Here is a 21,496-nt window from a genome sequence, read left to right as displayed (position 1 = left end):
GGAAGTGTAGTTCCGGAGCGCCGAGGAGTCGCAGGCACTTCCGGCCGCGGAAAGCGAGGTTGCACTATGTCCTGCGGCCGGGAGATGAGCCGGCCCTGCGGACCCAGGGCCCCTCGGAGCCTCGTCGGCCTGAGCGCGGGACTGGCCGCTACCTAGGCGGCCGCCTTGGGATGGAGGAGCCGCGGGCGCCCGCAGAGGCCGAGAGGCCGGGGACGGAAGCTCCTGTGCTTCGCTCACCGAGCGGCGCCGCTCCTGCCGTCCTGCCGGCTTCTGGCGAGTGTGTTATCCGCGCTCCACTTCCCTCCCCTGTAAAGCAGCGGCGAAGGTAGCGGCGCCGGGGGAGGGCCGCGGTTGGAATTCAATGGGACAGTGCGCGTCCAGAGCTTGGGACGGTGGTGCCACTGGCTGCCGGGTACAGGTCATTCCCTCCCCGAAGAAGGGAGAGAAGGCCGGGGCCCTCCCGTCGTCCTCCCGCCGAGCGAGCTCCTTCCGAGCTTGGCTGCGTTTTCATCTCGTTAAGGAAGCACGGAGCCGCCCCGCGCCAGTGCCTGGGGGTGTCCCTGCCGTTTGCAGTTTGGGGACACACAGAATCGCACTGGCCCACCTCTCGCTTTCCCTCACCGCCCCTGAATTTGGCGGGGGAGGAAGGAGGCACCGGGGCCCCGCACGGCCCGCCCCAGGTGCACTCGCAAACACTCCGTTTCCACTCAGTAAATGACAAGTCGGAAAATGTTCGAAGATTTGTTGAATAAACCTGAGAATGCTTAATTCTCCTCTTAATATGTGTGTATTAGCACCACTCACACATATTTTAAATGTATATTTTTTAATTTACTATGTTTTGCATTTCTTTTTCTCTCTTGTCTTCAGTTCATTTCCTTTTATTTGCTCCCGAGAGGTTTTGAAATTATATGGGCTTGTGTTATTTTTTTAATGTTTAAAAACGATCATCTCAAATACTGAATTAAATTGGCATGTGTTTTCATTCTGAAAAATGTAGAGACTAGAAGTGTACTTGAAATTTGATAAGGGCTACCCACCACCTCCTTGTTTAGCTGTAGGACAGGCTATAAAGGTTATAGGTATACTTTTTTATTATAACCACCCTTCAAATTTGTCTAATCGTTCTTGGGCGTTTTTTAAAAAAGGTATTACCAAGCATATTTACAAATGCTTTCTTACCATTGCTTCTTTCAGAGTTCACTTAGTCATAAACTTTCTTCATTTACGTTCAGCTAAAATGTCGTTCGTTGTTTCTCCCGCATGTAAATCCATGATCATTTAGCTGAGCATAGAATTTAAAGTTGACAGTTACTGTCTTCATTTTGGAGACATTATTCGATTGTCTTAGATCTCCATTCTGTTTTCCTGATTCAGTCCAGTGTTCATTTCTGTTAGGTAAACTATATTTTCTTTGGGGGAGCTTTAAGGATTTTGTTGTTGTTAGGTTTATTTAGTCCTTTGCATTCCTGAGTTTCACTGTAATTTGTTTAGGAGTACATTTTTATTTGTACTGTTCAGAATTTCTATTTATGAACTCAGTGATTATCTCTTGAAACAGGACCTCTCTGCCATTTTTTCCCATTCTCTTTTCACACTCCTCCTAGACAGATGTTAGGGCCTCTCAATATGTCTTCCATGTTTCTTGACTTCTCTTTTGTACCTTTCTCTTTGCTCTGTGTTTTTATCATCTCCATGCACATAGGATGAAAGGCTTTTTACCAATAGTCTTTTCTAGCTTCATTAAGTGAACTGACCCAAAGTGACACTTTTTAGAAAACTAATAGTAGTGTCAATAAAATGTTACTAGCTAGGTAACAAATTATTAATTAAGAAGAAATTTTAAGTAAGAATTCGGGCTTCCAGAGATTAAAAGTTCACTTTCATAAGAGAGCAATAATAAATGAAGTCTCAGGTCTTTTTTTAGTTGTTTTGTTGAAAAGGACATTTGCAAATACAGGTGGTCCCCAACTTATGATGTTCCTACTTAGGATTTTTTGACTTTACGAGGATACAGAAGTGACATGCATTCAGTAGAAACCGTATTTTGAATTTCGATCTTTTCCCAGACTAGCAATATGATGTATAACGCACTCTCATGATGCTGCTGCAGCAGCAGATACAACTCTTAGCTGTGTTGCTAGCATTTTTTGGATATTGTGTTTTGTGTTTTCACATCCTGACATATCTATAAAATGCCTATCTGTGTCTCCTGCTTCTGGTGAGAGGAAAGAGAAGAAGGCAATTACTCTTGAGATGAAACTCAAGATAATTGCTCAACTGTGGGCTAATGTAAATGTTCTGGGCACATTAAGGTAGGCTAGGCTAAGCTATGATGTTCAGTACATTCGGTATATTAACTGCATTTAAAAAACATTTTTATTTATTGATTTTTAGAGATAGAGGAGGGGGGAGAGGGGGAGAAAGAGAGAGACATCGATTTGTTGTTCCACTTATTTATGCATTCATTGGTTGCTTCTTGTATATGCCCTGACCAGAGATTGAACCCATAACCTTGGCATATCAGGGTGACGCTCTAACTAGCTGAGCTCTCCAACCAGGGCTTAACTGCATTTTTGACTTATGATATTTTCAAGTTTACAGTGTGTTTATAGGGACATAACTGCACCCTAAGTCAAGAAGCATATGTACAGTTTATGATGCAAAGTGTTTGCTTTTTTGTAGCTATAAGAAAAAGGGATTCCTGGTTCTTAGAACCTTCCATCTACTCATTTAGTTCTAAGAACAACTGTATGAGGTGGGTGTGACATATGATTCTTATCCTATCATTGTGCAGATGATCAAAGTGAGGGCCAGAGAGGTTTTGTTTTGTTATGTTAACTCCCCTGCTGTTACACAGATGGTAAGGATCATTTCCAGGATTTAAACGTAGGCCCCTAACTGTCTGACACAATTTGAGCTTGCTGTAGCAACAAAATCTAACCTATTCCGGTGTTTGCTCCTCTATGAGACAAGCCATTATATAGATTTAGACAGTATTTTTTTTTAAAAAACAAAAAGAATAAGAATTTAAAAAATAGAATAAATAAATAAATAAACCTAGACCCTGACCCCAGAGCCCACTTTTTTTTTAACCTTTGTGTTGTTGTAACGCCTCTTATTTCTTACTATGCCTGAGGTCAGATATCCTTATAGAAGGGATACTGCATTTGGTTGTGCAGGTGGTTCACTGGCCAGTGGTTCCTGACTGGCAGATCCATTAGCAGCTATAGTCTCTTCCATGCTCTGTTATCAAGCTGTATGTGGAAGTAGGATTGCTCTTGCATAATTCCTGCAAAGGTCCACATGGGCTCATGGCAGCCCTGGCCTGTGTCTCATGGCTTCTTTTTCCCCAGTTATGCCATCTCAGGACTCTGACCTTCCCCAGAAGAAGCAGGAAAAAATGACCAAGTTTCAGGTAAGTAAAGCATTCCTTTCTGTCTCCTAAAATGTGATTTTATTTCTCAAAGATTAGGCACATCTTTCTTCTCTTCCTTGGAAAAGTTCATGGAAAACAACAGATCTTGAGTGCATGTTGTGTTCCAGACTGTGTGTGTGTGTGTGTGTGTGTGTGTTTTATTTTGTCTTGATTATTTCACAAAATGATCTTTGAAAAAAATAATAGAAATCTGAAGTAGACAAAAACAATTTCCATTATTACTACCCTATTTTACAAACTAGCTGTTTTCACTTTCCCATATCCCTTTCTCATGTGCACTCATACCTGTACGTTTGCAACATTAGAATTGATGGGGTATACTTATCTGTATTAGATAAAGGCTTAATATTGACAGTTCTTATTAGTAGTAAGATAAAGACCCATTAGTAAGATAAAGAAAAACCCAAGTATGAGTAAAAGAAATGAACGGAAGTGTCACAAAAAGAAGAAAGTAAATTTATGTAAAAAATAATGATCATTAATAACTAAATGTGTGTAAATGTTAATAATAACTTTATTTCACTTAAGTTGTCAAAGAGTTTTTTTTAAATGGAATGCCCTATTTGGTCAGAGTCTAGAGATTCAGGGACATTTGTGCTCTTTCACATGAAAGGTGACTTAGGAAAACTTTAAGAGGGAAATCTGTCATTCTGCTTTCAAAATTTTTAAGTTTATATTCTATGACTTTGCAATTGCTACTTCTTAGCTAAGATCTCTGTAAAAGGATCTTTGCAGCATTAATTATAAGTAAAAATCCATAATTATTATACGTTTGTGTTGATTAAAGATTAGTGGCTAGTTCTAAGGCATACTATACTGTGCAATCCCAATTGAATGAAAAGGACTATAATGATACCAGTTGTTCAAGTTTATTAAGTATTTGTTATGTGCCAGGCACCATTTTGACTACTTTACATATATTCACTTGTCTAATCCTTTCAAACACCTTGCAATTTAGACACCATTGTAGAGAAGAGGAAGTGGAGATCCTTAGAGGTTAAGGAGTTTGCTCAACATCTTTTTATTAATACCTTGGCATTTGAACCCAGCCTGTTCCTTCACCATCTGTGAATGCTACAGTAGGTAGACAAGGCATGGGCCTTGAAAGCAGCTATAAGCTATAGACCTGTCCTGGAGGGTTGCGGAAGGCCTGTGAACTTTGCATATATTGAAAATCGTGATGGAGCCCAAGCTTTGTGGGTAGGTAGGGAAGAGATAGTGAGAGAGGGACAGCTGTTGGGACTAAAAACTGCCATAGTTTTTTTGGTAATCCTCTTCCCCTTCTTGATGCTGCCTTCTTCCAGTGGACCATTTTTGCGAGATTTAGGTGGAGTGTGTTTGGTGTTGTAGGAGGCAGTGACGTTCAAGGACGTGGCTGTGGTCTTCACCGAGGAGGAGCTGGGGCTGCTGGACCCATCCCAGAGGAAGCTGTACCAAGATGTGATGCTGGAGAACTTCCAGAACCTGGTCTCAGTGGGTAAGGACAGGCGCTCTCTGACACTGAATCTCAACCCCTTTGAAAATCTCTGTGTCCTCAGTTGTTCAGAGCGTTGGACCTTTTGAAGCAGTTCCCTGACCTTGAAGACACAGTTTTTCTAACCCCTGGGACTACAGGCAAAGATTTTTCTGATCCTCCTGCTCAGGAAAAATTCTATCCAGAGGTGACTTTGTCACCACCCCCCAAGGACATTTGACAATGTCTGGGACAGTTTTGATTGTCATGACTGGAGGAAGGGTGCTATTAGCATCCAGGGCTATCGATGCTGCTAAGCCACTTCCAATGCACAAGACAAACTCCTACAGCAGAGAATTAGCCAGTCCAAAATATCAACAGTGCCTCTATTGAGAACCCCTGTTTTAAATTAATTATAAATGGGCAGCTTAGCTTCTATTCTTTGTCTTTCAAGTTATGGTTGTGACCCATTGATGGATCATGGAATCAACATAGCACATTGTACAGGGGTGGGCAAAAGTAGATTTACAATTGTGAGTGACATTCTTTTGAGTTAAAGCTTTTCCATACGAACAGCTATACACCTACTTTTGCCCGCCCTGTGCTGGCATTACCTTCCCCCCATGAAATAGTTTCTGTCCTTACTCTGTTTCAGTCTATCAGCGTTCCTTATCAAGACCTGCCTGCTCACATTGCAGGCTACACTGATCATTTGGTGAGTGGTGTGAGAGTGGGGGAAATTCGATGGAAACAGACAATGGCTAAATCTAATTTTATGTATATATAGACATGAACCAGGTCATGATCTAAATTTCTTTATTATTACAGTTCATGATCAATGTTGTTATTCCAACCATTCCCAAATTTACTCTTGGAAGATAATTTCTACACGGACCTAAAATCCTATTTTATGCCTATAGTCTGAGTTCTTGTAGCCTAATGAGGTAGAATCCCACTGGTCATAACAGTACTGTGGACAAGGTGAGTAGGCTTTTCATTGATGTCACTGTAGGTTGGAATGGGGCTTGTCTTTGTTGCACTGCAGCCATGTCATTTCAGGCTTCAGCTTGCCTGTTAAATATTAGACTTACAGTTCTGAATGGGTCACCTTTACACATAGTGGGTAAGAGCCTGACGACTCCTCTCTTTGCTTCCACGTGCATGGGAACGCAATAAAAGGATGGACAACGTGCAGGGATGACCCTGCCCTGGTTCATGAAGGCCTCATCCTGTGGTCCGAGCGTGAATCCTGACATTTCTCAACAAAGCATTCACTTGTCCTCATCTTGGAATGTTGCTTTTTGTTACAGGCAGCAAGAGTCAAAATGAGGTGGAGACTCTTCGAAAAGTTGCATTGAAGTACTTTCCACATGAAGAGCTATCTTGCTGGCAATTCTGGAAACAGGTTGCAAGTGATTTAACCAGGTGTCTTCAGAGGGAGAGTTCCCAGTTACTACAAGGCGATTCTGATCAGGTTTCTGAAAGTGGGAACAATATAGAGAACTATGAAAGAGGTAGCTCCTGTTATGTTGAAAATCAAGAGTTTTTCAATGTCGAGGATTCTCGTGGGAATATATACCCAAATGAGTCACAGAATCAGAGTGGAGGCAACCAAGTTCATGTGAAAAATAACCTGCGTGTCTGTGAAACCTTCATGAAGAAATCGCCACTTAGTGATCATATTAAAATTGACACAGAACAGAAATCATACAAATCTAATGACTGTGGTAAAAGCATGAGTGATGGCTTCAGTCAGCATTTGCCCTGCAGAGAGGAACTCCATCCATGCAGTGAGTGTGGAAAGGGTTTCAGTTATAGCTCAGTGCTTTTAACTCACCAGACCATACACCCAGGAGGGAAATGCTTGGCTCAGAACTCACACCTGCAGACTCATCAGAGGATTCCCCCAGGAGAGAAACTTGCTAAATGTCATGACTCCGGTGATTGCTTCAATAAGAGTTCCTTTCATTCATACTCTAATCATGCAGGAGAAAAGTCCTATAGATGTGACAGCTGTGGCAAGGGATTCAGTAGCAGCACAGGTCTTACCATTCATTACAGAACTCACACTGGAGAGAAACCTTATAAATGTGAGGAGTGTGGTAAATGCTTTAGTCAGAGTTCAAATTTTCAATGCCATCAGAGAGTCCACACTGAAGAAAAACCATACAAATGTGAGCAGTGTGGGAAGGGCTTCGGGTGGAGTGTAAATCTTCGTGTTCATCAGAGGGTCCACAGGGGTGAGAAACCCTATAAATGTGAGGAGTGTGGTAAGGGCTTCACTCAGGCCGCCCATTACCACATACATCAGAGGGTCCACACTGGGGAGAAACCTTACAAATGTGATGTCTGTGGTAAGGGCTTCAGTCACAATTCACCATTAATATGCCACCGGAGAGTTCACACTGGAGAGAAACCATACAGATGTGAGGTGTGTGGGAAAGGCTTTACTCGTAATACAGATCTTCACATCCATTTCCGCGTTCACACAGGAGAGAAGCCCTACAAATGTAAGGAGTGTGGGAAGGGCTTCAGTCAGGCTTCAAATCTCCAAGTCCATCAGAATGTCCACACTGGGGAGAAACGATTCAAATGTGAAACATGTGGGAAGGGCTTCAGTCAGTCTTCAAAGCTTCAAGCCCATCAGAGAGTCCACACTGGAGAGAAACCATACAAATGTGATGTGTGTGGTAAGCACTTCAGTTATAGTTCAAATCTTAAACTGCACCAAGTAATTCACACTGGGGAAAAACCATACAAATGTGAGGAGTGTGGGAAGGGCTTCAGTTGGAGATCAAATCTTCATGCTCATCAGAGAGTCCACTTGGGAGAGAGGCCCTATAAATGTGAGGAGTGTGGGAAGAGCTTCAGTCAGGCCATAGATTTCCGGGTACATCAGAGAGTCCATACAGGAGAGAAGCCATACAGGTGTGCTGTGTGTGGTAAGGGCTTTAGTCAGTCCTCTGGTCTTCAATCGCATCAGAGGGTCCACACTGGGGAGAAGCCATACAAATGTGATGTCTGTGGAAAGGGCTTTAGGTACAGTTCACAGTTAATATACCATCAGAGAGGCCACACTGGAGAAAAACCTTACAAATGTGAGGAGTGTGGGAAAGGCTTTGGTAGGAGCTTGAATCTTCGCCATCATCAGAGGGTCCACACAGGAGAGAAACCTCATAAGTGTGAGGAATGTGGTAAGTCCTTTAGTCTCCCCTCAAATCTTAGAGTCCATCTGAGTGTTCACATTGGGGAGAAACTATTTAAATGTGAGGAGTGTGGTAGGGGCTTCAGTAAGAGTTCACGTCTTCAGGCCCATCGGAGAGTCCACACTGGGGAAAAGCCGTACAAGTGTAACGTGTGTGGTAAGGACTTCAATCACCGGTCAAGTCTTACATTTCATCAGAAAGTCCACTCTGGCAAGAATCTTTAAGAACAAGAAACGTGTTAATGACTTCAGTCAGGTGGTACATTTAGTTTTTGGAGAGTCCATGCTGGGGATAAACACTATAAAGTATTGAGAGTGACAAGGGGGTTCTTCAGTTGGAATTGAACAAATCCATGAAAATGACGACATAGAACCAGAGTAACAGGAATAGGACTCATAAATATGTAACCCTCTTGGTAAAATCCAATTGATGTGATATTTGAGTACATACCAAAAGAGAATGTGTAGAAAGGATATTTGCTATAAACAAGCTAGTTTGGGGGCAATCAGGGAAAGTGTTTTATTTTCCCATTATCATTTTCTATGTATTTACAGTGGCCATTATTTTTACTAAAGCTGAAAAGTATGAAAAATGAATAAAATAAAATGACTAAAAATTACCTCTAGCCAAGGACTCGTATGAAATATGATTGCTTTATTTCATGTGGTATACTGAATTAAAATTGAGGAATATAGCCCAGATGGCATGGCTCAGCAGTTGAGCATTGACCTAGGATCCAAGAGATCATGGTTTGATTCCCTGTCAGGGCACATGCCCAGGTTGGGGGCTTGATCCCCAGTAGGAGGCGGCTGATCAATGACTCATCGATGTTTCTATCTCTCTCTCTTCCTCTCTCTGAAATCAGTAGACATTAAAAAATATATACATATATATATTGGATGATGTCCAGAATATATTAATCTGGAAAACAAAGCATGGGATTTTCATGTGATTACATTTTTTTAAAAAGGTACAGATGCATTAGGTAGGTATTCTAGTTACCTCTAAATGGTGAGATTTTTGCATTTTTTTGTGTTCCAATGAAACTTTATTATGGACAATGAGATTTGGGTTTTTTGTGGGTTTTTTAAAAAAATATATCTTTATTGATTTCAGAGAGAGGAAAGGAGAGGGGGAGAGAGAGAGAGAAACATCAATGATGAGAGAGTCATTGATCGAGCCCACAACCTGGGCATGTGCCCTGACCGGGAATCAAACCCTGATTGCCTGGATCCTAGGTCGATGCTCAACCGCTGAGCCACGCCTGGCCGGGTGAGATTTGAATTTATATATTTTTCAGGTGTCATAAATTTTTTTTTTTTTTTTTTTACTTTAAAAAAAAAATTTATTTCAGAGAGAGGAAAGGAGAGGGAAATAGAAACATCTGTGATGAGAGCCACTGATTGGCTGCCTCCTGCACACCCCCTACTGGGGATCAAGCCCACAACCTCAGGCATGTGCCCTGACAGGAAATTGAACCATGACCTCCTGGTTTATAGGTAGACAACCACTGAGCTACCCAGCTAGGCATGAAATATTTTCATTTTTCCCAACCCGTTAAAAACATAGAAACCATTCTTTGTTATTTTTGTGTGTTTTTAAATCCTCGCCTGAGGGTATCTTGCCATTTTTAAAGAGAGTGGAAGGGAGTGGGACAGAGAGAAACAGTGTGAAGAGAGACATCGATCTCGTGCATGTGCCCCAACTGGGGCTGGGGATCGAACCCTGCAACCAGGTACGTGCCCTTTACCGGGAATTGAACCTGAGACCCTTCATGTCAGGGCCAACACCAGTGAACCATAACAGCCAGGGTGTGTAAACCATTCTTAGTTCATGGTCCATACTAAACCAGGTGGCAGGCTGGATTTGGCCCACAGGCTGTAGTTTGCTGAGTCCCAATCTAGTTGATCATATTTTTTAAAAAAATTTTTACATTCAATATTATATTAGTTACAAGAGTACAGAATAGTGGTTACAGAATAGTGGTTAGACATTTATATAACTTAAGAAGTGATCCCCAATAAGTCTAGTACCCACCTGGCACCGTACCTAGTTAATACAATATTAATGACTATATTTCCTATGCTGTATTTTACATCCCTGAGACTTTTTTTTTTTTAAATATATCTTTATTGATTTCAGAGACTATTTTGTAACTGCCAATTTGTACTTAATGTGTTTTCACCCAGCCTCCCAACCCCCAAATTTCTTTACACTTACTGTTTTGAAATAATTTAAGCCTTTCTGTAAAAATTATACAAAATCTCTCATATACTCTTTATTCAGGATTACTAGCTGGTAATGTGAGTCATTACCCTATGAAGTGAATGTGTACATATATTAATACTTCTGTGTACATGCACATTATTTTGAAATTTATTTTTTGGTAAGTGATGGAATTAAAATCAACCTCTGGAATCTTTAAGGTGTATATTGCCTCTGGCAGAATTGAATCTCCATATGAATATCTAGTTCCTAACCGATTGAGCTACCTGGCCAGGGCCTAAATATGGGGTGTCTCCAAAAATGTATACACACACTTTGAATAAAAGGCAGTGTTTGTTAAAATACATTTAATTTTCAAAATTGAGCTATCAGCTGTTAAAGTGTGTATACATTTTTTGGGACACCCTGTATATTACAATTTTATGTGTCAATCACCTCAATAAGGGTGCCAAAAACAAAGTTGAATTTGTTAGTTATTTGAGGAGGATCCCCTACAGCCACAGCTACTTTTTGAATAATCATGGCTCATTTTAATCACCTTATAGAAAAACATTCTGTTGTATTTATGATGGCAAGAGCCGGCTGGATACAGAAGATGGTATGTTTAAAGGTGCGTTAAAAAAACATTTTCAGCATATATTCTCGGCTTTTCGTTTCCAAGTTGCAGTATTTCCTTCACTCCTTTGACAGCGCATTCTCCTTCACTTGCCAGAAAACTAATTTCGAAATGAGCATTTAAAACCAAGAAAAACGGGAAACTTTTGGTATTTGTGAGTGGTGAGACATTACTCTTCCAATCTGTGTGTTTTCAACATTGCGGAATGAATAACTCACAAGATAAGCAGATTTAGATGCATCCAGACAGCGTCAAGCTGACTTTCTGTACTATTCATCCACATTTACTTTTCAGTCACACTTAATACTGCCTTTTTTTTTTTTAAACTTAGGAAAAAGAAAGACGGAGAAGGAGGAAAATAGGTCAAGCTCTAATAGTGCCTGAGAACGGACTGAACTGAACCATCTTTTGCATATTTCTGAAGCTGCAGCCGGATGTCCCCGCTCCCTGCGGGGCATTCTGGGAAATGTAGTCCAGCGCGCAGGGCCGGCGGAGCCACTTCCGCTCCGAGAGCGAGGAGCTGCAGCCCTTGTTTCCCTCCCGGATTGTGGAGAGTGATGGGCGCGAGTCGTCAGTATCTCCTAGGAGGTGAGGGCGTGCGGCCCCCCGGGTCCCCTCCTCTCTTGCCTGGGCGTGGGACCCGCAGGTGCCTTCCTCGCTCTCGGGGGACAGAAGCGGCAGAGGGCAGGTTTGCGCCTGGTTCCCGGGTGGCGTTGGGGGTGGGCCGGGTCCCGATTCTAGGTCTGAGGGTCTCTGGGCCGGGTTCCTTCGCCTCCCTTCCTTCTGCTCTCTCTGCCGCCTTCTAGTGACATAATCCCTGTAGAGTTACTCAGTTTCTCTGCTTCTGCTGTCTAAAGTGGAGTTCATAGCCAACAGAGGGAGATGGGGCAGGTCACCCTCCGGCCGGCCAGTACTGTGTGGGGTCTTGACTTGGTGTAGGAAAGATTTCAGGACAGGAATCCAGGTGCCGTTTATTAAAGCTGGGATCAGCGGGAGTTTAGGAGACAGAACATAAAAAGTTCACGCCTGACATAAGGTGTGGGTGTGCTCCAAAGAGAGGCAGGGCTGGCTTCCTTTATCTTGAGGGGTTTATCTGCTTTACAAAGGCGGGGTTTTCAGGGGAGGTCCCAGGGGAGGATCTCAGTAGAATATTCATCAATTTTTCAAGGTGTGTCCTTTCAGGGTCGTGGTCTCCACTGAATGGTCACTGCCTGGGCAGGGGGTCATTAGTCATGCATCTGGCCCTGGCCTCCCTGTCTTGGTATTGCAGCTTTTCTGGCCATGGAGCTGAAATACAACTGAGGCCTTGATGTTTTCTTTAGGGAAGAAAGGTCAGAGGAGAGGTCCAAAATGATGATCAGTGATAAATGTCACCCTGGGGGCAGGTCCTGCACCAGTTTTGCCAGTGTGACGTTCTGCATCTGGCTGAACATTGCTCGGCCAGTTTGTTCAGTTGTCTGTTTCCCTATTCCACTTGCCAAGGCATTTTCCTAGCTTCTTACTATTTTGCCTCAGTAGTACCTCCCTAGTGGGCGTGTAGTGAGATTTAGGTGAGGTAAAAGTACAAATGCTTAGAAGTGATCCCAGCACAAGCTAAAAGGTGGCTGGTTGTTATCTATTAGTTCTTTCAGAGAAGCGCTCAGTCCCTGAAAGCTTCTGTGCTGAGCCTGCCTAAGTTCTGAGCTCCAGCCGCACCGCCACTGACCCTTCTCTGTGCACTGTGGGGAGTGGGCTGTTCCTGTATTGCTAAGGACTCCCCACTCTCCCTCCCCCTGTTTGAAAGGAAGAAGTGGTGCCTGGAGGATGCCCACGAGATTCATTTTGGACCACAGACACAATTTTAACATCTTCCAGCCTCTTTTCCGGTCTCAGCCCTGACTTTTCAAAGAGGGTGCAGGGAGGAGGAGGGAGTGACCCCCTGGCTCCTGGTAACATTGTCCCAACGTGGGAGAATTTAACAAGCTGTGTGTCATTTCTGGTCTCAGTCGGGAACAGGTTCCTTCACTCATTAGCAAATTTTTTCTCTCGGGCAGATGTTCAAACAAGTGTTGATGAATCAGGAATAGTATTTCACATACTGAGTGGCAGATAGTCTTCTATAGGTTTTATATGCTTTAATTAGTTTACTCTTCATAACAGACAAAAAATACTGTTGTGTTCTGTACTTCACAGATAAGAATGTTGATAGGTGAACAATTTATGGGAAACAGGGACGAGACAGAGCTAAGAATTTGAAGCCAGGCAGCCTGGGTTCTTGACCTTCATGCCCTACTCTCCTTCAGCCCTATGACTAAGGAGGGAGGGTATGGGGATGTCCTCTGCGATACATGCCATGAACTGGAGGAAGGGTAGTGACCAAAACTATGCATCTTCTTTCTAAAAAGATGGATAGATACAAGCAAGACGAATAACGAAAACACACCCGCGTATGTTAGAAAGTGATGACGCTAAACATCCAAAGGAGTGAATGGGAGAAGGGACATGGTGGATGGGGATCTACCTGATATAAAGCGATATCCATGGAAGAACTCTGAGAGTGACATCTGAGTAATACCTGGTGTGAAATCAGTCACTTTCAAAATTAAATAAATACCTAAATAAGTAAATAGGGTTTGCCTTACCCAGTAGCCCATGAATGACCCTTTTATGAATGTGTCACTTTTAAGGATGACCTTGATGGAGTTTGAGCAAAACAAGTAAAATGGGAAGTAGGAAGACACAGCGCCTCCTCCCCTCCTCCCAGCTGGGGGCTTCAGGCTCAGAATCGCGCAGCTCCCCGAGTCCACTAGCCCAGTCCTTCCCAGGCTGCCCAGCAGAGTGTGTTTTCTGTCATCCTTGGATTCCATGGGTTTTGAGTACTCCCTCTCCTCTAGGTGCTAAGGATAAAAAGATGTGTTTATCATCTCACAGGCAAAACAGTTGCTGATCCTCTCCTCCGTGGGGGCAGGGATGCCCGGATGATGGAAGGCTTCTCAGAGTAGGTAGCAGGCAGCAGGCAGGTGGTGGGCAGGTGCCACGCTCGCCAGGCTCCCCAGACCCACTTGCTTTCTCTTACTAAATACTGTGAAACGTCTGGTCTCCTTGCAAAAGTCCATTACTGAGCAGAGCAGGAGAGTGCAGCAAATGTAGGGCCAGTGCCCGGGGATTGGACGTTCTGATCGGGTGTTGCTCCCAGGCTTTGAGAAGCAGACACGTTGCTCTCGCTCCTACTAAACTACTTCTGCCCGAGGCTGGCAGTCCCGTGAACGTGGGTAGCTCTAGGCTCTGCTTGCTTGTTTGAATGGATTCACGGAAACGTCTTAACAACGCTGTGAGCTGGGTAATGGATTCTCCCCATTCGATAGGTGTGGGAATAGGCACCAAGAGCTAGTGGGTCGGAAGAATCAATAGTGGAATCCTGGTGACATGCCCCACCCAGACCGTTTGGCCTCAGGGTTTCCTCTCGTGGTCATGGCCAGGACATGCCACTGCCTTTCATGTCCCACGACACCCAGGATGAGAATGGTGACCCCGGGAGCTTCAGGGGACTAGTCGGACAGGTTGTTCCCTGTACAAGGGCCCTGGCTGAGAGGCTACTGCTGTGGCCAGAGGGAGGGGTCACATTTTATAATTCACAGAGCAGCCTGTGTGCCAGGGCCCGTGTCTCATGGCTGCTTTCTCCTTTGCCACTCTGCCTTCCCAGGACGCTGTGCCTCCCCAGCAGGAGCAGGAGAAAATGACCCAGTTCCAGGTGAGCTGAGTTTTGATTTTTATCTCTTAGAATCTCCTCAAAGATTAGACACGTTTTTTTCTCTTAGGAAGGATAAAAGACAGATGTTTGTTATGTGCCAATTACTATCTTTTATATTGGTTCTGTTTTTGTTTTTGTCTTTCGTTTTTGTTTTTAGTTTTGGTTTTATTTCATTTATTTCACAAATAATAGTGTAGAAATTCATAGATATCAAAAAAGTTTTACGAGCCAGATTACTACACTGCTATATCTGCTATTTCCCTGTGCTCTATTTTATATAATTACAACCACAGCATATGTACAATTTTTAATCTTATGTTTTCACTTGAGTTTTTTGTGATTTGGCATTATTTTATGTACTTCTTCCAGGAGGGTTTCTTTTTTGTGTGTAAACTTCAGAAGCTACAAACACACATGCACACGACTGTGTCTCTGAATAAATGTTTTGATTTATAACACTTTTGCATGGGCTTTTAAAAATTAAATATAATTTACTTACAAAAATTACACATCTTAAGTGTCAGGTCAGTGACAGTGGTATACTCCATTTTGGAGGTTGATTAATAGATTGGACTACCACCCAAAACCCGAAGTAGAATATTTACATTTCCCCCAAAAGTTCTCTCATGTGTCTTGGGCTGGCTGAGAAAGACATGAGTTCATTAGGACTTACGTACCCGTGGGGTGGGGAGGGGTGTGGCTGCCAGTGAAGCCTCCATAACACAGGCTTTTTCTCTATAGGGTTATATACAGAGTACAGAAAACAAAGCAACTGGTAATAATGTTTACATTACAGGCTCACATCCAGAAATGTTTCTTTTTGGCTGTTCCTTGACCAAGGAGGAGCCGAGAAGCCGGCCAGGTTGCCAAAATCCCGTGGTACACTTATATTCCCACAGGTGGGGAGGGGGGGAGTTGGAGCTTGGGAAGGGGCCCATGTTCTCTCATATCACACAGTCTTTCAAGTCAGTTTTCTACCCCTGGGAGGCATCTGCTGTTCTGATCTGCCATCACATGATTAGTTTACTTGTTTTCAAGTTTAATATACTTAATGAATTCATACAGTATGTACAGTATGTACTCTTGTGCCTGGCTTCTTTCACTCAACATAATGTTTTTTAGATTCATCTATGTGGTATGTATCACTACATTATTCCTTTTTATTGTTGAGTTGTATTACATTTTATGAATATGTGGCAGTTTGTTTATCCTTTGGAAGGATAGACAAAATTCCCCTTTTGAAGGACATTGGGGTCATTTTGCAGCCTCTGATTGTTCTGCATGAAGGTCCTGTGAACATTCTTGTGCAGGTCTTCTTGTGGACATATGTTTCATATCTCTTGGTTAAACATCTAGAAGTGGAATGACTCAGTTTGTAGGGTAGGTGAATGTAAACAGTTACCCAAAGGGGTAGTACCAATTTACAGCCCCACCACAGCATCTGAAAGCAGTTGGTTTACATCTTTGTCATTGTTTGATGCAGATTTTTTTTTTATTTCTACCATTCTCATGAGTGATATCTCACTGACACTATAATTTTTGTTTCCCTTATGAATGATGATGTTGGAAAGATAAAAGCTATCAGACCCTATTGTTGGCAGTAAATTGACCTAACATTTGTGGAACACTTTGGTTGTATTAATCAACTTATGAAATGTATATCCCCCATGATTCAAGACTTAACAGTTCCAGGGTGCTTACTATAGGAATTCTCACACATGACACCAAGTGAAATAAACAGGGATTATTTTTTAATTACACATATTTTGATGGGACTGTGGAAAATTAGTATGTGCAATTGACATGCTGGATTGAGAAGAGGAAGAAACTACATAAAGTAGACTCAGAGTCCTCAGGATCCAGAACAACTTCCCACCCATCCTCTCTGCCCACTCAGTGCTACCCCTCTCCCCATGACCATTGGTCATAAGATTGAGGTTGTCTGTATTTCCTATTGTAGGAGGCAGTGACATTCCAGGACGTGGCTATAGTCTTCACCAAGGAGGAGCTGGGGTTGCTGGACCAGTCCCAGAGGAAGCTGTACCAAGATGTGATGCTGGAGAACTTCCAGAACCTGGTCTTAGTGGGTGAGGACAGGCACCTTCTGACACTGAATCTCAACCTCTGTGAGAATCTCTGTATCCTCAGTTGTTCAGAGCGTTGGACCTTTTGAAATAGTTCCCTGACCTTGAAGACCAATCCTGATATATTGTTAGAAGGGATTTGATAGGAAATGGACATCAGGAGGCAGGATCATTGGGGACCATCCTGTATGCTGGTTACCATGGCACCTTTCATATGTACAAATACATATGTACAAAACCTGGAATATAATATTAGCCATTGACATTCCTCAGAAAATTCAGCCAAATTAAATGATAACAATTATTGTAGGATTTTTACTCCCATAAGATGTGTCAGTTATGGGAATGAGTTTTCTATTTTTTTCCAGTTATAATGTTCATTGGTTGAATATTATAAATTCTTTTCCCTTTTCCTGAGAAAGTTCCCTGGTCTGTAGCCGTGTATTTCTAACATTGACCTCATACATAAGTCTAGGTATAGTTCCAGATGAGTCTCCTTAACACTTAGCACATAGGAGCTCTTTGTTTCCAGAGGCATGAGAAAGCCAAAGACAAAGTCAAACTGATTAAATATGGTTTCCTAGTGTGGTTGAACTGTGAAATATTTTAATCTCTGAATAGACTTTCATTTGTTCTCATTTTCATCTCTGAATTCTCTTTATTGTTCCAGGACATTGGAATCAAAATGAGATAGACACTGTTCAAAAAGTTGGATTAAAGTACCTTTTTCATGAAGACTTTTTGTGGTGGCAAATATGGGAACAACTTATAAGTAAGTTAACCAGAAATCAAGACTTGATAATAAATCTGGAAGGCAAGAAGTCTGATTTGCCAAAACAAGGTGATTCCTCCTTTCAGCTGTGGGCAAGAGAATCTACTCAAGTTTCTGAAGATGAGAACTGTATAATAAAGCTTCCAGGGGAAGTTCAAAGTTCCAATAGTATAAAATGTCAAGAGTTTCCAATTAAGACCACCTGGGATTTCTGGAAGAAAATGTACCTGAGAGAGTCACAGAATTATCAGAGTAGGTGTCAGAAGATTGATGGGAAACGTGAACTGTGCAAGTGTGATCCTTGTGTTATAAGGACTTCTCATGACCATGGTGATGACCAGGAAGTACACAAAGGCAAGAAGTCTTATATCCACAAGAACTGTGGAAAAGATTTCATGAAGAAATCATTCCAGCATAATGTAATCCACGCAAGAGAGCAAACTTCTTGTGAGAATGGAAAAGGCTTCAGTTTTGGCCCCAGTCTTGAACTTGATCAGCAGTTGCACCTAGGAACAAAAGCCCATATGTGTAGTCAGTGTGGGGAGGGCCTTAGTTATAGCTCAGTGCTTTGCACTCATCAAAGTGTTCTCACAGAAGAGAAATGCAGTAGTTATGGTGAGTGTGGTGAAGACTTCTGTCAAAACTCCCATCTGCAAATTGATCAGAGAGTCAGCACAGGAGAGAAACCCTACAAATGTGCTGTGTGTGGGAAAGGCTTCATGTGGAGCTCATATCTTCATGTTCATCATAGTGTCCACACAGGAGAGAAACACTGTAAATGTGCTGTGTGTGGGAAAGGCTTCAGTTGGAGTTCACATCTTCATGCCCATCAACGAGTCCACACTGTAGAGAAGCCATACAAATGTGAGACATGTGGTACGTGCTTTAGTCACAGTTCGTGTCTTGAAGAACATCAACAAGGTCACCCTGCAGAGAAACCCTACAAATGTGCTGTGTGTGGTAAGAGCTTCAGTCAGACCTCAAGTCTTCAAGCCCATCAACGAATCCACACTGGAGAGAAACCCTACAAATGTGCTGTATGTGGTAAGAACTTTAGTCAGAAATCACATCTGCAAGTTCATCAGCGAGTTCATACTGGAGAGAAACCCTACAAATGTGCTGTGTGTTTGAAAGGCTTCATGTGGAGTTCATATCTTCATGTTCACGAGAGGATCCACACAGAAGAGAAACCTTACAAATGTGGCATTTGTGGAAAGGGCTTTAGTCAGAGTTCACATCTTCAAGCCCATCAGCGAGTCCACACTGGAGAGAAACCCTTCCAATGTGCTGTGTGTGGTAAGAGCTTCAGTCGGAGTTCACATCTTCAAGCCCATCAGCGATTCCACACAGGAGAGAAACCCTACAGATGTGCTGTGTGTGGTAAGAGCTATAGTCAGACCTCAAGTCTTCAATACCATCAGCGAGTCCACACTGGTGAGAAACCATACAAATGTGAACAGTGTGGGAAAGGCTTCATGGTGATCTCAAGTCTTCATGTTCATCAGAGGATCCACACAGGAGAGAAACCCTACAAATGTGCTGTGTGTGGTAAGAGCTTCAGTCAGACTGCAAGTCTTCAAACTCATCAGCGAGTCCACACTGGAGAGAAACCCTACAAATGTGCTGTGTGTGGGAAGAGCTTTAGTCGGAGTTCATATCTTCAATCCCATCAGCGAGTCCACGCTGGAGAGAAACACTACAAATGTACTCTGTGTGGTAAGAGCTTCAACCATATGTCAAGTCTTCAAGACCATCAGCAACTCCACACTATGGATTAATCCTACAAAAATTAAGAGTGTGGGAAAGGGTTCATGTGGATCTCATAGGATAGAAGTTATACAGATGTGAGACGTTTCATAATTAGCTTTTTGTGTTTATATATAAAATTCCTTAATTCTTTTTACTTAACTTTTTGCAATAGTAATTTCTTTACATTTCAAAACTGTCACTATAAAAAGAATATTATTGATAATACAAAAAGTTGTCTTATACACCTTCTGTAATTATTAAACAGTTGGTTACATGTATAGGATTTGAGAAAAGCCTAAAGAACAAATATAGTTATTATTACTAATATTAGTAGTAACATTAATTTGTAGGTACATAGGCCTTGTCAGTGTCTATTTCTGATGTTTGGGCTTTTCAGTCTTGAAAAGCTTGTGATCTCCACTTAGTTGGAGGTGAGTATCAGAGATGGGCAGATGTCCATTTGCGGTTAGGCACCTGGTTAGGTAAGGTCTCTTCCAACACTGTTGGAGAGAGTCTTTAATGAATGTTTTTCCCAATGGACAAAAATATCCAGGTTGTAAGTTATGGCCTTTGAAGCCTTTGTCTTCTGGGAGTACACTGTGAAATGAATGTTACTAAGTTATTAGTTTCTATAGCCTGGTTAATGAGCCATTGATAATAATGTAGAATATCTCCTTTTAGTTTTTCTTATATTTGGAAAACAAAAAGATTTTAAAATCAGTAACATTTCAGAGTCATAAGGATAATAATTATTTCCCGTCTATTTAGTCCCATAACCAATTTTTTTGGTTCTCATTATTTGCCAGGATTTTTATGAATTTAGTTATTCTTTAGAGTTTTATAAATTTTTATCTAATTTAAAGATATGACCTGTTTAAAACCTGTAGTTTAGAGTAAGAGTCTTTTTTATGGATTTTTCTAAAGATATAATAAGTTTGTAAATGTATTAGAGTAAAATAATGACTGTTTATAAATGACAAAACTTAAAGTGGCATGGTTATAAATTTGATTATAATGCAATTAATAAAAAAACTTTGTTTTTGTAAGATATAATATTCCAAGACAATTTTTTGGTAAATAAGTTACACATGGATTAGTGGAAGTGTGTATTGAGCACTGGAAATAATTTATAAACTCCCACTGTGTGGACCACAAATATCTGGAGTACCACTGCCAGACATCCCTACAGGGAACCATTACTTGTCTTGCCCCATGTCACTGACAGGACACCTGCTATCCCTGGGAGCTTCCTGGCTGAACTTGGCCTTAAATTGTTGCAAGTTTTCCCCTAGGGCAGACTGAAATCTTGAGAATATCCATTAAAAAAAAAGTATACAAATAGGAAATAGTTATTATTATTTTGATTTGGCAAAGCTTCCCATGTAATTTCAGGTATATTATATAGGCCCAATTATTTTAAGGCTTTTTTTTTTTTGAGGTATTCCAGTGCCTATTGGAATAACCCCAAATCACTTATCTGTTAAAAAAGTCTTTTAAAATTTAAACTTTGGGAAGGTTGTCAAATATACTTAACCAAAAGATCATATCATGAACTCATTGTAAATCTAGGTAAAACAAACATATTTTATGGTAATAGCTCTAAAAGACATCAAACTAAAACAGGTTTTAATATCAAATATTTTGTCTAAACCATAGGATCCTGCTTAACATATATAAGTATTTAATCTCTTTAGGCCAGTAAAATATCAAACCCTAGTAATGCCATCTGGAGGCAGAAAACACACCATATATAATACACAGACAAACACATATCACATAAAGACCATACACATGAAGACAAAACACATGAAGACCATGCACCGAATCCGAATTACTAATTTTTGTAGAGAAGACACAAGATTTTTTTTATTTGCTTTTGATGACTTTTAGGAAGACTGGAAAAGGGGAAAATTTCCTAAATACCAAGCAGGAAGACCTGTCACCTCCTAGGGGTGTGAGATTGGGCAAGTAACAAGCAGTCTGTGCCTCAATTCCTTTTCTGTGTAATGAGGGGAATAATAGTACATGCCTAATAGAGTTGTTTGGAGATTTAAATGAGATAGTCACAGATAAAAGGTTGAAAACAAGCAGTAAAGATGGGTTTGTTTTAATTAATGTATTTTAATTCCCTGAGAGATGCTCACTTGCCTAAAAGTTTGAGCCCAGGAAGGGATCAGAGTTTCACCGGAAGTGCTACTGGCCTTTTTTTCCCCTAACCACT

The 21,496-nt window shown here is 41.7% G+C and overlaps 2 protein-coding genes across 6 annotated transcripts; both read left to right on the top strand.

The window, feature by feature from the left end:
- ZNF227 (zinc finger protein 227) lies at window positions 1-8,717 on the top strand. Of its 5 annotated transcripts, none has more exons than XM_081117554.1 (5): window positions 1-325; window positions 2,686-2,758; window positions 3,357-3,418; window positions 4,790-4,916; window positions 6,203-8,717. In XM_081117554.1, exons 3-5 carry the CDS (start codon window positions 3,359-3,361, stop codon window positions 8,320-8,322), a joined length of 2,307 nt encoding a protein of 768 aa, XP_080973680.1. In that variant the 5' UTR covers window positions 1-325; window positions 2,686-2,758; window positions 3,357-3,358; the 3' UTR covers window positions 8,323-8,717. The 5 variants fall into 5 exon arrangements, with proteins under 5 accessions (XP_080973680.1, XP_080973682.1, XP_080973679.1 ...); XM_081117555.1 differs by lacking the exon at window positions 1-325 and adding an exon at window positions 662-680; XM_081117556.1 differs by lacking the exon at window positions 2,686-2,758 and having other exon boundaries at window positions 16-325; window positions 4,744-4,916.
- A 2,841-nt stretch (window positions 8,718-11,558) lies between these two features.
- LOC308547576 (uncharacterized protein) lies at window positions 11,559-20,324 on the top strand. The gene is made up of 4 exons (XM_081118209.1): window positions 11,559-11,628; window positions 14,623-14,670; window positions 16,631-16,757; window positions 17,425-20,324. Exons 2-4 carry the CDS (start codon window positions 14,656-14,658, stop codon window positions 19,302-19,304), a joined length of 2,022 nt encoding a protein of 673 aa, XP_080974335.1. The 5' UTR covers window positions 11,559-11,628; window positions 14,623-14,655; the 3' UTR covers window positions 19,305-20,324.
- The last annotated feature ends 1,172 nt before the right edge of the window (window positions 20,325-21,496 follow it).

The sequence above is a fragment of the Miniopterus schreibersii genome (genome assembly GCF_964146895.1).
Source record: "Miniopterus schreibersii genome assembly, chromosome: 18".
Classification (NCBI taxonomy): Eukaryota; Metazoa; Chordata; class Mammalia; order Chiroptera; family Miniopteridae; genus Miniopterus; species Miniopterus schreibersii.
This window is presented reverse-complemented; position numbering and strand designations above follow the sequence as displayed.

What these genes read in the sequence shown, in the direction of transcription:
- ZNF227 (XM_081117552.1), top strand. Translation starts at nt 362, where the DNA reads ATGGGACAGTGCGCGTCCAGAGCTTGGGACGGTGGTGCCACTGGCTGC. An exon ending in CCCCGCACGGCCCGCCCCAG is followed by an intron (nt 681 to 3,356) that starts GTGCACTCGCAA and finishes CTTTTTCCCCAG; the next exon opens with TTATGCCATCTCAGGACTCT. An exon ending in CCAGAACCTGGTCTCAGTGG is followed by an intron (nt 4,917 to 6,202) that starts GTAAGGACAGGC and finishes TTTTTGTTACAG; the next exon opens with GCAGCAAGAGTCAAAATGAG.
- LOC308547576 (XM_081118209.1), top strand. An exon ending in CCAGAACCTGGTCTTAGTGG is followed by an intron (nt 16,758 to 17,424) that starts GTGAGGACAGGC and finishes TTATTGTTCCAG; the next exon opens with GACATTGGAATCAAAATGAG.